General features: G+C 34.0%; 1 protein-coding gene across 3 annotated transcripts in view; it reads left to right on the top strand.

Annotated features, from left to right (window-relative positions):
* Tenm1 (teneurin transmembrane protein 1) overlaps positions 1-14545 on the top strand; it is a 556980-nt gene that overhangs the window by 373214 nt on the left and 169221 nt on the right. For all 3 annotated transcript variants that reach the window (XM_077793578.1, XM_077793579.1, XM_077793580.1), the window contains exons 12-13: positions 12420-12605; positions 14182-14205. In XM_077793578.1, the coding sequence (XP_077649704.1) occupies positions 12420-12605; positions 14182-14205 (210 nt within the window). The remainder of the gene's footprint in view (positions 1-12419; positions 12606-14181; positions 14206-14545) is intronic.

A 14545-nucleotide genomic window follows, 5' to 3' on the forward strand; every position in this document is an offset into this window, starting at 1 on the left:
TTACTCTCTCAGCAAATTTGAAGTGTACTCATATTATTTCAATTTAAAGGACACCTTGGTTTCTTGGGGTGGTTAACTTAGAGGTATGTAAAAACACTTGGAAAACTATTTCCCAAGGATATAGCTAACAAAGAGGGGAAAAAAGCTGCTTGTCTTTGAGTTTAGAAGGCTCTTGGTGTTTTTAAAAGTTGGAAACCAAATCTCAAAGGAGTACAATTTTTTCCCACAAAACAGCAAGGATATTTGTCTAATGTATTTATTGGTAGTTTACAAGTACTGGGAGGTTGTAACTTGTGATAATAGGTCTTTGAAATCTCCATAGAAATTGACTCTCTATCTTCACATTCACTTTTCCATTCTACCTCAGCTGTTCAGGAGCTCTGTGCAGTTCTGTGAGCTACCCAAGGTTGGGGAATAGGTGATGGGGGTAATCCACTGACCAACTGGCCAATGAGGGTCCAGAGGCTCAGTCTCTGGGCACTGGCATGGGGACAGGGACCTTGGGTCTCTACCCAAAACTGGGGTTCACTGTGGTCATCATGGTACTTGGTGTCAAATTTAAGGCCTGAACCTAATTCCCTCTTCCTTCCTTAAGCAGAAGGCATTTATCTTTGCACTGAGTTTCTTAGAGTTGAGGGAAGGGATGGTTCAGTCAACCTTTTCCCTCCAACTTTCTTCATTGTGTCTTTTCTTATTGTGCTATGCCACAGTCTGGCTGGGCACAATTCAGGAGCCACTTGTCAAAAGAAAGGAACTTTATTTTTAGAACTACACACACCACTCCACACAGCTCCTCAGGAAAAACCCTCAGAGCCCAACTGCCACCACTGGCTTCCCACAAGCCTCTCAACCTCCCCCACTCCTCCTGCTCTTGAGGCTGATTGGCTGGGTCACGTGGGCAGAGCCAAAAAAAGTCCCCCAGTGAGCAGCTCCGTGGTCTGAAAGGGTGGGGAAACAGCCCATTGAGCATCACCACAGAGGAGCCAATCAGTTGGCAGCTAGAAGTTTGCTGGGGCCGCTGTGAGCCAATCATCAACTGGCAGCTGGAAGTTTGCTGGCAGCTGGAAGTTTGCTGGGGCCGCTGTGAGCCAATCATCAACTGGCAGCTGGAAGTTTGCTGGGGCCCCTTCGGCTGTGGCTCTCAACAGTGCTAAAACCCAGTACTATTATTTCTTGCCTGTTTTCCTCAGCTCTTATGAAGATAATTTGCTGCATGAGTAGCTGTTCAAATTGATGTTTATGTGGACATGGTTGTTGGAGAATCGTTCTCTACTTCCATCTTACTCTACTACCTCTCTTTCCATCTTTTATATCCAAAACAGCAGCACCTAGCATGGTTATTTCCCATATACAACTGTAAACTAGAAGAATAGAATCTTAGCTTAGTAAATACCAAATGTAGCTCTCATTCAGATCACTGCCTTTCCTATATCTCCTTATACATAGGAATCAAAGTACAGAGAGATTTAGTGACTTGCCCAAGGTCATGTACCTAAGCTGAGATAGGATTTCAGTTTAGGAAATCAGGTTCCAAAGGCCAGACTCTGAACCACCAAGTTATACACACTCTACATATCGGGGAGAAATAACACTTTCAAAAAATTTTGAAAACAGAATAATTGAAAGACCTAGCGAGATATGAGTATAAATGCAAAAAGAAGATGAAAGCATAATGCCAGGTTTCTTGCCTTAGAAACCAGGAATATCCTTGTGGTGTTAACAAAAATAGTGAAATCAGGAGAAAGAACTGATTTGTAAGTAGATTTAATGTTGATTATAAAAGTGTTGATTTAAAGATTCTAGTGGCCTACTCAGGTAGAAAAATGTAGCATACTCTTTGGCAAATAAAGAGTTAGTCAAGGATTTTAACTTTGACTAAATATAGCTAGATTAGTATACTACCTATGCATAGTTTTCCTACACTATGTTATAACATCACTAGAATGTTGATATTAGTGGATAGACTAGATGTAATATCAAACTATTAATCCTTAGAAAAATGGGTGTGGTAACTTTAGGAAATGTACAAAATATATCTCTAATAGTTCAAATGGCAATAATAACCAGCCACATAGCCTTTCAAACTTTTTAGTGATTCCTATAGAGTAAAAGAATAGTTTAAAAAAAAACTAAATGTATCAAATGACACGAAGTTAAACTTTCAAATGCCATACACGAGCATTTATATGCCTTTGTCTTTATCATGCTGAGGATTTTGTTGACTCTGGGTTCTTTATATTTCTTTTTTTCTGGTCATATTTATTTATGTAGATCATGCTCTGCTGGGCAATGATGGCAGCATTGTAAATATGTATGCAGCCTTTGCCCAAGCCTTTGACAGAAAGCTGCTTTCCTTGCCTTTGGAATGCCTTGAACTCACCTTCTGCATTAAGCTTACAGAAGCCTACCACAGTTACAGAGGTTACCTGATGATTGCTAGTATGGTCTCTCTCATAGATTCCATTTAGACTTCATTTTCTAAAGCATTGAGAGCCCTTACCAAAAGTATTGAATAGTGGGAGCCTGGAGACAACTCTCTGAGTTCTTTTTCATTCAGAGTAAAGTTTTTCAGTCTGCATGGAGTGTCCTTCCAACAAACAGCTTTGGCTTCTCCACTGAAGTACACATCAGATATGTTTGGGGGCTTAGAAGACTTGTTCAGGGAATATGGGCACTTATTGTCTTAGAATAACACCATGCAGGAAAATTTAGATGTGCCTCAAGAGGTCTGATGAAAATCCATTTTGCAGAGAGGAGAGCTAATATCAGAAATTTGTGAAAGAAGAACACATGAAATATCAGTCAGGGAAGGGAGAGAAACTTCTCCTTATTGCATTTTTAACATTATACCAAATCATGACAAAAAGTATGCTAAACCTTATATATAAAGAGTATATTTTAAGCTTATCAAGTCATACATTTTAAATAGCCACTCTGAGCCAAGATGTAGCAATAATTATTCTATTAGTAGTTGTACATAGAAAAGCTTGCTTTTTTCGGTAGTCACAAAGTACAAATAGGTAGCAATGGTGTCAAGAAAGTCTGGAAAGCTGTGGGTAGACCAAAATAAATTTTCTCATAGCTAAGCAATCAGTTCATAACATGGCCTACCTCAAATAATTAAGCTCTTCCAAAATTAACATTTGCTCCTTAAGAGTGATGATTTTACCCAGACGTTCTGCAACCTATTGGGTCGAGTGATAAGCATTTGTGAGATAGTGTCTAGATTTCAACGTTCTATTTTGGCATTGAGAATGCTATTGTGTAGGTAAAAGTGTCAGGTTTACAATCAAAGGATTGAGACACTGTCTTACAATCTGTAGCCATGAATGAGTAAAAGTTTGCCTCATCCTCCAAAGTTTCAGAAGATTGACCAAATGAAGGAAAATGTGACGTGTAGAGTTAGAAGAGAACATGTTATTTAGCAAACAAGAAATCAGGATTTATTCCAAAGGAAAGATTCTACATAGTGAAAAAGCCAGCTAACTATTTTATTGAATTCAAAAATGGAGAACCAGGCTTGGATACTTCTGCCTTTCAGGTTTTTTATATCTACCAAAACAGTGAGCCACGTTATAAAGGCCATAGGTGATAACTAAGATCCAAGAAACCTTAAGCTAAAAGTCATTACAGTTCTTGGTCTTCAAAAAGTAAATTGTTTGGAATTTCTGTTCTTATCCATCAAGAATTTGAGACTCAAAACTGTGGGGCCAGAATGTGTTGTTGTTGTTGTTCTTGTTACTGCTACTTGTATGCTGCTCTTTGTGCAAATAGAAGTAGCTAATATTTTGTTGTATTTTCAGTTAGATTGTTGTTCTTGTGTAAGAAAACATTAAGACTATTAAAAATATGGGACTGGGGTTGTGGCTCAGTGGTAGAATGCTCGCCTAGCACATGGGAGGACCTGGGTTCAATCCTCAGCACTACATAAAAATAAATAAATAAATATTTTTTAAAAAATACCATTAAAATATATTGTAATGTTGAGGCTGAGGGTCAAGTATTATGCTTATTCCATAGATATTCTGTATTCAAATGAGATATACTGTTATGCCTCAAACACATTACGTTAGCTTTCTCTTACTATAACAAATACCTGAGATAATCAACATATAAAGAATAAAAGGTTTATTTAAGCTCACAGGTTTAGAGTTCTCTCAACAATCAATTGCCCTGTTGCTTTTGGGCCTGTTGTGACGTAGCACATCATGGCAGAAGAATGTGGCAGAGGAAAGCAGTTGGGAGCATGGCACCAGGAAGGGGGGCGGGGAGGGGGGGGAGAGAGAGAGAGAGAGAGAGAGAACTCTGCTCAACAAGGACAAAGTATATACTTCAAAAGCAAGCTTAGAGACCCACCTCCTCTAGCTACACCCCACCTGCTTATAGTTACCACCCAGATAATTCCTATCAATGGATTAATGGACTGGTTAGGTTATGGCTCTCAAAACTCAATCATTGCACCTCTAAACCTTCTTGCATTGTCTCACACATGAACTTTTGGGGGAAACCACATATCTAAATCATAGCAGGTTGGTACTGCCCATAGTCACCAGTATCACCTTACTTTTTTCCAGTTATTAACCACATAAAACAATGAAAAAATCTTCAGTTTCCCCAACAAAATTGTAGTAAAGCTTAACAAAGAGAAGGACTCCACTTTTCTCATTTTTGTTCATTTCCCATTTTCCCTCCCTGCCTGATGTCATTCAACTGATTCCACTAGGTGCTGGGCAAATAAATAACTAATAATATCTTAATTTTAAGAAATATTTAAATCAGAGGTATCCCTTCCTTGTTTAGAATGCCATGTTGTAGTATTGAAAGTTTTACATAAAAGTATATTTTAGAATTATATAACCAGATTCAATTTTGAGGAGATCCAATATTATTGTTGCCCAATGTTAGAAACAGCCGAAGTGCCAAAAATGACAGAATTTACTTTACTAGAAACTTTTTTCTAAAAAGTAAATCTTGGAAAAATTGTTCTAAGGGAGGCTCTGAAGGATTTACTATTTAATCAAGTTGTTCTTTTGTCAGCATGCAACAAAGAAGTATTTCAGTTGTATCCTAGTTCAATTTATACAAGTGTTGTTCATTGTTGACATGCATAAACAAACTTATTAAAAATGAAATGTCTCAATAGAACTTTAAATTGTCTGCCTATATTTTTCATGTTCTTTCCCAATATATTTTCATGGAAGAATGTTTATATTTTGTGATTCTTTTGTCATATTTTGTGGCCTGTAATGTTAATGTATTTTCAACCAGATAGAAAATATTATACATGGAATAGAACTATTCATGAGAAAAATATATTAGAGAAAAATATCATTTCTATCATGTTTATAAATTATACAATTGCCAGCATCTGGTTTCTGATAGTCTTTCCCCCACACCAACCACACTACTGATTATACAAAGGTTGAGATTGAAAAACCTTAGAATTAGTACAGATACTCCCTCTGAAACTAGATACAATTGAAGGAATGTTGATGCCATTCAAAATGAGAAATGCTTATTGTTTAAGATCTGCTGCTCCATTTGTAGTAATTTATTTGTTAGGATTCCCTTACTCATGAGAATATTGCTTCCCACCTGGATACTGGCAGTGCCGATACTGTAAATCATACTAGTGGTTGTGGCTTCTATCTGTGAAGGGCTTTGTGTTGAGGAGTGCCAAGAATCAGGTTAAGCCATATCTGTGCTTATTTATTCTTTAAAGCAGTACCTAAAGATAGTTGTTTCTTACTGATTTTTAAAATTTTTTTTCTTTTGTAAATTATTTTTAAATATTTCAGGCATTTTAAATACAATAAAGAATAGCTATAAAACTACTACTTTATTTTAAAAATTAACAAATACAAAATCCCTATGTATCCTTTATTTAATGAATTATTTCTTAATATATATTTTAATGATACATATTTATGGGGAATAGTGTGGTAATCTGACGCATTTATACAGTGTATAATGATCAGGGTAGTTGTCATGTGATCTCATCATCTGCCCTTTTCTGCACAAGAAACACTGTCCTAAGTGTAATCATTTTCACACACATTTTTTTGGCTTGTCTGAATATGCATATACCTATGAAATATATTGTATTATTCTCCTTGTGTTTAAATTTTATAGGAATGATTTGGTTTCTTCCCTCATTATCATGTGTTTAAGGTTTACTCATATAGAGGCATGTGTCTCTGCATTTTTCAAGTTAACCTGCATGTTTTTTTATTATATGAATACACTAAAATGTATTATCCATTTTCCCAATGTTGGACATTTAGGTTAGGATACACACAATGTATATACTTCAAAATGTTCTTGGGTATTCTTAGTCTTTTCTGTTCCATATGGATATTAGAATCAGATTTGCAAGCTCTATGAAAAATGTTGGAATATTAACTGGAATTACATTGAATTTATATAACTAGCAGAGGAAAGTTAGTACCCTAATGATATTGAGGCTTGTGAATCATGAACACAATACAGTATATCTCTCCATTGATTTAGTCCTTTGTATATGTTCTTCAACAAAGTTTAAAAATTTGGATTTAAAGAATGTCAAACACTTTTTTGTAGATTTGCTATTATTGTGAATGGGATATTTTTAAAAACTACATGTTCTAATTGGTTTTCCCAGATATATAGGCATGTTGTTGGTCTTTTTCTTTTGATCTTGTATATAGCATCCTTCTTATCCTCTTTTTGGGTTTTCATAGTTTACCTTTGTATTCAGTTTTGTCTTTCTCTCTCTGGGTACTACACATTTTATATTTTTGGTTGTCTCATTGTGCTGACAAAGATCTACAATATAACACAAAATTAGAAATAGCAGTTGATTCTAGTACTTCTGATATTAAGGGGAATATCTCTATTTTTCATTACTAAGTATAATGCTTACTATAAGATTTTGGTAAATCACCCTTATCATATTCACTAAATTCCTTTGTAGTCTTATTTTGCTAGGAGATTCTATCACACATAGTATCTAAATTTTAGTGCACTTTATATATATGATAATAATTTTTCTTTTATTATTATGAAATGAATTAAAGTAGAATGAATTAATTCAATGATAAACTACATTGATAGATTTTTCTAAAGTTAAACCATCTTGGAATTTGTGCTTACTTGGTTTTGATTTTTATACTAGGGAGTATGTGTATATTATTTGCTTGATTTTCAGATATTTTATTGGAGGTTTTTGTAGCCATATTTATAAGTGAGATTCTATTTTTTGAAAAGTCTTTCTCTTTTTCTTACCCTATTTTTGAACTGTAGTATATAATCTCATAAGATGATCCAGGAAGCATCCTCCTGCCTTTCCCTATTCTCTGGTATACTTTAAATGGAGATATCTATCCTCTGAAAATTTGATGAGACACCCAAAAAGCTGACCCATTTGCATTATCTGTCATATATATAATATATATTAGTTTATTATATATAACACATATATATAAATTATATAACATATAATATATATTATATATAAAACATATATGTAAATTTTATATTCCTTCACAAGTTTGTTTTCTTAAAAAATATTTACTTCATTTAAAGTTTCAGATTTCCTAGAATAAAGTTGTTAGTAGCATTTCTCATTTATTTTTAAATTTTAATTTATTGTGTTTATTTGTATCTTCTTTTTTTTTTCTTTGCTCTACTTTGTTTCTCTATTTTGGCATTCATTTCAAAGGCCCAAATTTTGGTTTCAATGATCTTTTCTATTATTTCTAATTCTGTTGACTTCTGTTGTTGCCTTCCATTGTTCCCTTCATCTTTTTATATGTAGTTCTTTTCAGAAATCCTTGAATTGGGCACTTTGCATACTACATTTTAATTGTTGTTTTCTGCTAAATACATTTCAGGCTATAAATTTCTTCTAAGTTACTTTCTAAGCCGCATCACACAAGTTTTTATAAGTAGTATTTTCACTGTTATTTAGTTTCTAATTTCCAATATAATTTTTAACTGTAACCCACAAATTATTTTAAAGTGTGTTGTTAATAAACAATTTTCTTGGGTTTCTCATTATTTTTTTATGATTTCTAATTTTACTTCATTTTGATAAAACAGCTTAATCTGTATGATATGGTATCTTTGCATTTGTTGAACCTATTCTATATATGTCCATTATATTAAAGTTCTTAAGTGTGCTACTCAAATATTCAAAATTATGTTGTGTGGAAGTGATCATAGGTATCTTTTCTCAGTTTCAATAATATAAAAATATTTTAACATAACACTTTTAGTTTTTAGTTTTCATTTTTTTTTTGCTCTTCTTAGAATTTCATAGAATGACTGCTTAGTTCATTGCTTTTCCACTGGTTTTCCTTTTAACCTTATACATTTTCCTGTACACATGTATTTAGTTACATTATACAAGTTTTGATATGAGATACATTTCATTCATTTAAAACTGTTTTCTTATTTTCATGATTTCCTACTTGTTTCCATAGTTTATTCAGAAGTGCATTCTTGTTTTTCTAACATATGTGAACTTTATAGTCATCTTTTGTTACTAAAGTTTTATGTCTTAGTAGGCAGAAAATATCCTATATATAATTTCAATACTTTGAAATATTTTGAGATTTGGTTTAGAGCCCAGGTTAATATTTGTAAATGTCCCATGTGCATTTGAAAATTATGTGTATTTTGTAGTCATTTATTGCAATGTTCTATATATGTCAATTAGATCAAATCTGTTAATCATGCTGTTCAAATATTTCATATTTTTTCTAATTTGTGTGTTTATTCAGTTAATGAGTAAGGGAGACAGAAAGTCTTTTGCTGCATTTATAAATTTTTCCTTTTTTCTTTTATATTCCTTTAACTTTACTTCATATATTTGTATTAATGTTTTCTTCAATATTGGAGATTTCTTAGTCATTATCTATTAAAATGTTTTTTCTGCACCCATGAGACTGACAAAGCTGAACCCAGCTTCTAAGCCTTTTTTAACTTCATCTACCATAACTGACAGACCCGTCTACAGGAAAAGCATTCATAAATGTCAGGCTCACCACTCTGGGTTTACTTTTCTCCTGGAACTTGACACAGTAATTCTTTACTATTTTGTGAAATCCAGTATCTTCCAAAGGATTTTAAAATATTTTTTTTACAGATTTTCTGGTTCTTATCAGGAAGGAATAGTAAAAATTACTTAGTCCTCTATTACTAGAAAGAAAATTCCACCTTTAAGTTTTCATATGCATAGTTGACAAAGTATCTCATATAACTCCTGAACAATACAAGACTTTACAAATATTTCACTCAGGGCATTCCAACTTACATATTATTATTTCATGGTATTTTATTCCCACATTGTTTTCTAACTCTCAAGCTTATTGCTGTTATCATTATCATCATTTTTACCATATCATCAATGCTTCCTGTCCATCTCTCTGAGATAGTGGGTGGAGTTTATCAGTCACCATTTCACTGAAATTGCAGATATTCAAGAGTCCTGGCTTTCTGCAGGAGTTTCAGTCTGACTGTTCAACTTCAATGAACCCGAAGCTGCATCTCTTTTCCCTCTGTGGGCATAAATACACAAGCCTGTAGTCATTATTTTGTCTGATAACCCTCAAGGGTGCCAGAGAATGGACTCATGAGCTTAGTGCTTTGACTCATAGCATCTTCTTTGCCTATGGCACTTAAAGATTTCTCTTTCTTGTGAGTTATGATTTGAAAATTGTTCCATTATATCTAATTTTTCAAAGAGTTTACATTGAGAATAGCCTAGTCTACCATCTTGCTGATACTATTCATCTATTCCTTTTAGTTTTCAAGCAAAAAACAGAAATGATATGTTTCTCGTGCCTAAGATTTGTAACTGTCTCTATTTTTTCGAGTCAGTTCTGACTTGATTAGTTTTGGCCAATTAGTTCTTTAATCTTAGAATGACACTTTCAGTTCAATTTTTTTAGTGTCTTGAAGGAGACTATTTAGGGAACAGAATTATAATCTCAGATTTACTACAAAAATGAAATTATAATCCCATAATATCAATCAGATTCAGAACTAACATATAAGGACTAAGGACTATTTCAGGATAATTTTATCTAAGCTATCACTTATTAGACCAAGGCCACTTTTTTTTTATTAATTTTTAGTGGTCAATGGATCTTTATTTTATTTATTTATATGTGGTGCTGAGAATGGAACCCAGTGTCTCACACATGCTAGGCAAGTGCTCTACCACTGAGCCACAGTCCCAACCCCAAGCCTGAACTTTTTAAAATATATTTTTCTGTGGTCTAGACTTTTCTTACAACCTGGTGATTCCCTGAACAACTTCCTGTTCACTGTTTCACCTCTTCCGGTCCACCTTAGATACAATTCTTCCTATAGTCATCCACAATTTTCATATTGATAAACCAAATGGGCCCGTCCCTGCCTATGTCTTACTTGACCTCTCAGCATTGTTGATTACATGTAACCACTCCTTTCTTGAAATAGTGCCCTCTTTGGGCTTTGTTTAGTTATACCACAGTTTTGCTGAATTTCCTCCTATCACTCCTATCCCTCTCCTTCACAGATTCCTTTGTTTGGTGTTCCTTTTTCAACCTGATCTTTTTAATTTTAAATGAAAAATAACAATTTTATGTATTATAACAATCTATCCATTCAATAAATCTTTGATTATTTCATGGATCATTCCTGAGACTCTTCTGTTTTCTTTCTTTAGGGATATCAACAAGATCCATGCTTTTAAATACTACCTATAGACTAAAGATTTTATATCTCAGTCCTAACCTGTCAGAATCATGTATCTTACTGATTAATTGACATTTTTACTTGGCTCTCTATATGTATTCTAAGGTTTATTGGGTGGTATTACACCCTTATTCCTCCCCTAGCTTTTCCCATTCCATTAATAGTAGCATTATCCATTTATTTGTTTAATACAAACTTGTATTTTCCCTTTTCTTTATCACCCATATGTAACAATTGAAGAAGTCCTGATGGTTCTGCCTCTAAAATATATCTCAAAGCTCCCCATTCTACCTTTGAGGTGTATATATTTACTTTCATTGTATACTTATACAAGCAGAGATTAAGAGACCATGTTGGTAAGTTGTCCAAGGGTACATAGCTATTAAGCAGAGTTAACAGGTATGTAGGTTTCTTTATTTCAAATCTACTAGTCTTTCCATTATTTCCTCACCTTCAAAAATATTTGTGAATAATTTAATGAACAAAATGATACAAATTATAATAATATCCACAACCAAAGCTTTATCAGAAAAATATTGGCACTCACTGAAAAAGTACTCTACTACCTATGAAGTCTATTAATATCATTGCATCTCTATACCTCTTAACATATAAAACCAGTTTCAGAGGTGGGCATGGTAGCACACGCCTATAATCCCAGCAGCTCAGGAGGCTGAAACAGGAGGATCATGAGTTCCAAGCCAGCCTCAGCAAAAGTGAGGCACTAAGCAGCCCAGTGAGACCCTGTCTCTAAATAAAATACAAAACAAGGCTGGGGATGTGGCTCAGTGGTCAAGTACCCTCGAGTTCAATCCCTGGTACCAAAAAAAAAAAAAAAAAAAAAAGCCACAGTTTCAGAATTGAAGTCTTTGAAACAGACAACTTAGCTTCTGCAAACCTTTTTGTTCTTTGAGGCCATTAAATCCAACTCCATTGCATTCTTTCAGTATTGGACTTCTCATCTAACAAGTGAATTTACATCAAGAAAAGACTTGGGCAAGCTTTTATTTGGTTTCTCTATTGATATTCAACATTTTTCATCAAACAGTCGAGGGAATAAAGGAGGAACTTCAGCAGAGCCAGTACATACCATCATTATATTGCCCAATATTGAACACATGTCAGAATAAGAAGACTATGTACTTTGATCCACCAGGAGTCATTTTGTATGATTGTATGATCAGAGAAACCAGTTGATTACTGTCATTGGAAGTTTTACCTTTTGTATATTATTCATGGTATTAGAAAGTTATCTTTCCAATTATTGAAGTTGTCTTCCTAAATGAAGTTAGCGAACTATTTTATTGTTTTTTCCCCCAGTGATTTCTTGTAGTATCATAAAATTCCTGCAACATTATCTGTCATCTTAATGAATTTTTAGGGAAAATTCCTTGGCATTTGTTGGACATTCATTGCATTTCTAAGCCTTGAATGTCATTATCATGCTATAGAATTCTCAAAATCAATTTGGGTTAGGGTTTATTTTGTACTGGATACTTAACTACCTTTCTTACAGAATTTCTTGTATGTTCACCAAGATGCTAGGGATTTTTGTGACATTTTATTTGGTTTATTTTAAACCACTTTGTTTAAAATAAGTGTGGACTAGGATAGTTATTAATTCTCATGTTTTTTAGAAAGAATGAATGTTATATTTAATAAAATATGTTAATATATGTTCTTTGAATTCCCCACAGAGCTCTGTACCATGGAGTGTGGTAGCCATGGGGTCTGCTCAAGGGGAATTTGCCAATGTGAAGAAGGCTGGGTAGGACCAACATGTGAAGAACGCTCCTGTCATTCTCACTGTGCTGAACATGGCCAATGCAAAGATGGAAAATGTGAGTGCAGCCCTGGATGGGAGGGCGACCACTGCACAATTGGTAAGTACCACCATACTTTGACCAAAGTAAATTGGGCTAATAAGAAGTAAAGCTGTCTAGTGAGTCAGTGGCCAGAATTTTAGTAGAACTTGAGGTTGGAAAAGAGGAGGACGTGGAAAGTTGGCTAAAAGTTTCCAACTTTTGTGAACTGGAAGGGTTCTTATTTTGTTGATAATATTTTACTTATTCCTTATGTCATTTTTCTTACTCATTACCTCAGTATTCCTTATATTTTCTGTTTCAAGTGCTGTGAGTATACTCAAAGAAAAGATGATACATTGGAGTAAAGTGTCATTAGTTAATAAGAGAAGTGCTTTTGTTGTGAAGGTAACATTCACTGCCCATTTTTTCCCTTTGAAAAGTATAGGTTGTTTCGGTTGAAAGCACTTAGAGGCAATTTCATTAAATGGGACTACTTTAACAGAGGCCATTTGATATCATTAGAGGCTGTCTTTAATGTATATGAAGAAGACACTCCTAACCTATCATCAATAGAACATCTGTGTCGAATTGTTTATCCTTATTTGGTAGTACAGAGTTAGTACTGAAGTATCCACCCTCTTTCACCCCTTGTCACCAATTTCATGAATTTTCAGGATACTGCCTCTAAGAACATTCAGTAGGCATGGGAATGACTACATAATAATTTATCTTGTGATATTTGTGTTATAAAATACAATGATAATAATTAAGATTTCCATAATAAAACACTTCTCCCCCAAAAAATAAAGCCCTTGACACATACACATGCCTGCCACAAAGGTTTCTTGCATAGAAAGAGGGACATGTACAATTCCCATTGTTCAGCTAGGGAAAGTAGGTCATAGTGTTCCAGTGGCACTCCATGACTAGACAAAAAATTCACACAGCAAAGGAAAGGGAGGGGGTTTCTAGATATATAATTCATTATTTGTGTGCTTTTCTCCCCAGTAGACTGTACTTTAGCTTTCATTTTTAGGTGAAAGTATTTTGTTATAATGGTTCGAACCTGCCAAAGTAATGTATAATATATATAACATATAATCTTAATAAACTATATTACTACCCTCCTAAAAGTACAGTAAGTCTTTTTCTGTGACTATGAAAAATATTTAAGATTCATTAAAAAGGTGGTGAGGGGTGAGATTCAGATGCAGCTTAAGTAATTACATTCCTGCACTACAGTAAGTTTATTGCCTTCACATAAGAGGATTTAAATATTGTGATGATTACCAAAGATGGCTACTCCAGAATTCCCTTCTAAAGATATTACTAATAAGAAGTTGAAGCTAGTACTCTTTCACAGCAGTTATTACTGAAATGTAAAAATGCAGTTCTTATACTTTTAGTGAAATATGACACTTTTTTAGAAAGCCTAATAGAGTTTCTTGCAGAAAAGCCATTAATATTTTTCCCACAGAAAATATTATTCACAAACGTCACAGGCCAGTGTACCAACTTTTGAGCTGCAGGCATTTCATCAGTTCAGAGTTTGCTGTTCTCTTCCCAGGCCACAGATGGTAAACCATTAGTACATGTTGTATAGTTTTGGTCTCCCAGAAATTCATTCAATCACTCTTTTCCCTCCTTTTTTTAGCACACTACTTAGATGCTGTTCGAGGTAAGACTTTTCTCATCAGTTTTATAGCAGAAATAAACTTTAAGCAGAAAATATGCATGTGGGCAATGAAGGGTGGTGTTTTGGTTGGTTTTGTTTGTTTGTTTGTTTTATGTTTTATTTGGTTTGTTTTTGCTTTTGGCAACTTTATATAAGAGTAATATTGTCAGATTCAGACCATAATAGTTGAACTAAAAGGTAATTTGTTTTACCAACTTCCAAAAGTCACTTATTCACATAGAATAGAATGGACTGACAAGAAGGTTTTTTTTTTAAGTTATTGATGGACCTTTATTTTATTTATTTATTTTTATGTGGTGCTGAGAATCAAACCCACTGGCAC

The sequence above is a fragment of the Urocitellus parryii genome, chromosome X (assembly GCF_045843805.1).
Source record: "Urocitellus parryii isolate mUroPar1 chromosome X, mUroPar1.hap1, whole genome shotgun sequence".
Classification (NCBI taxonomy): domain Eukaryota; kingdom Metazoa; phylum Chordata; class Mammalia; order Rodentia; family Sciuridae; genus Urocitellus; species Urocitellus parryii.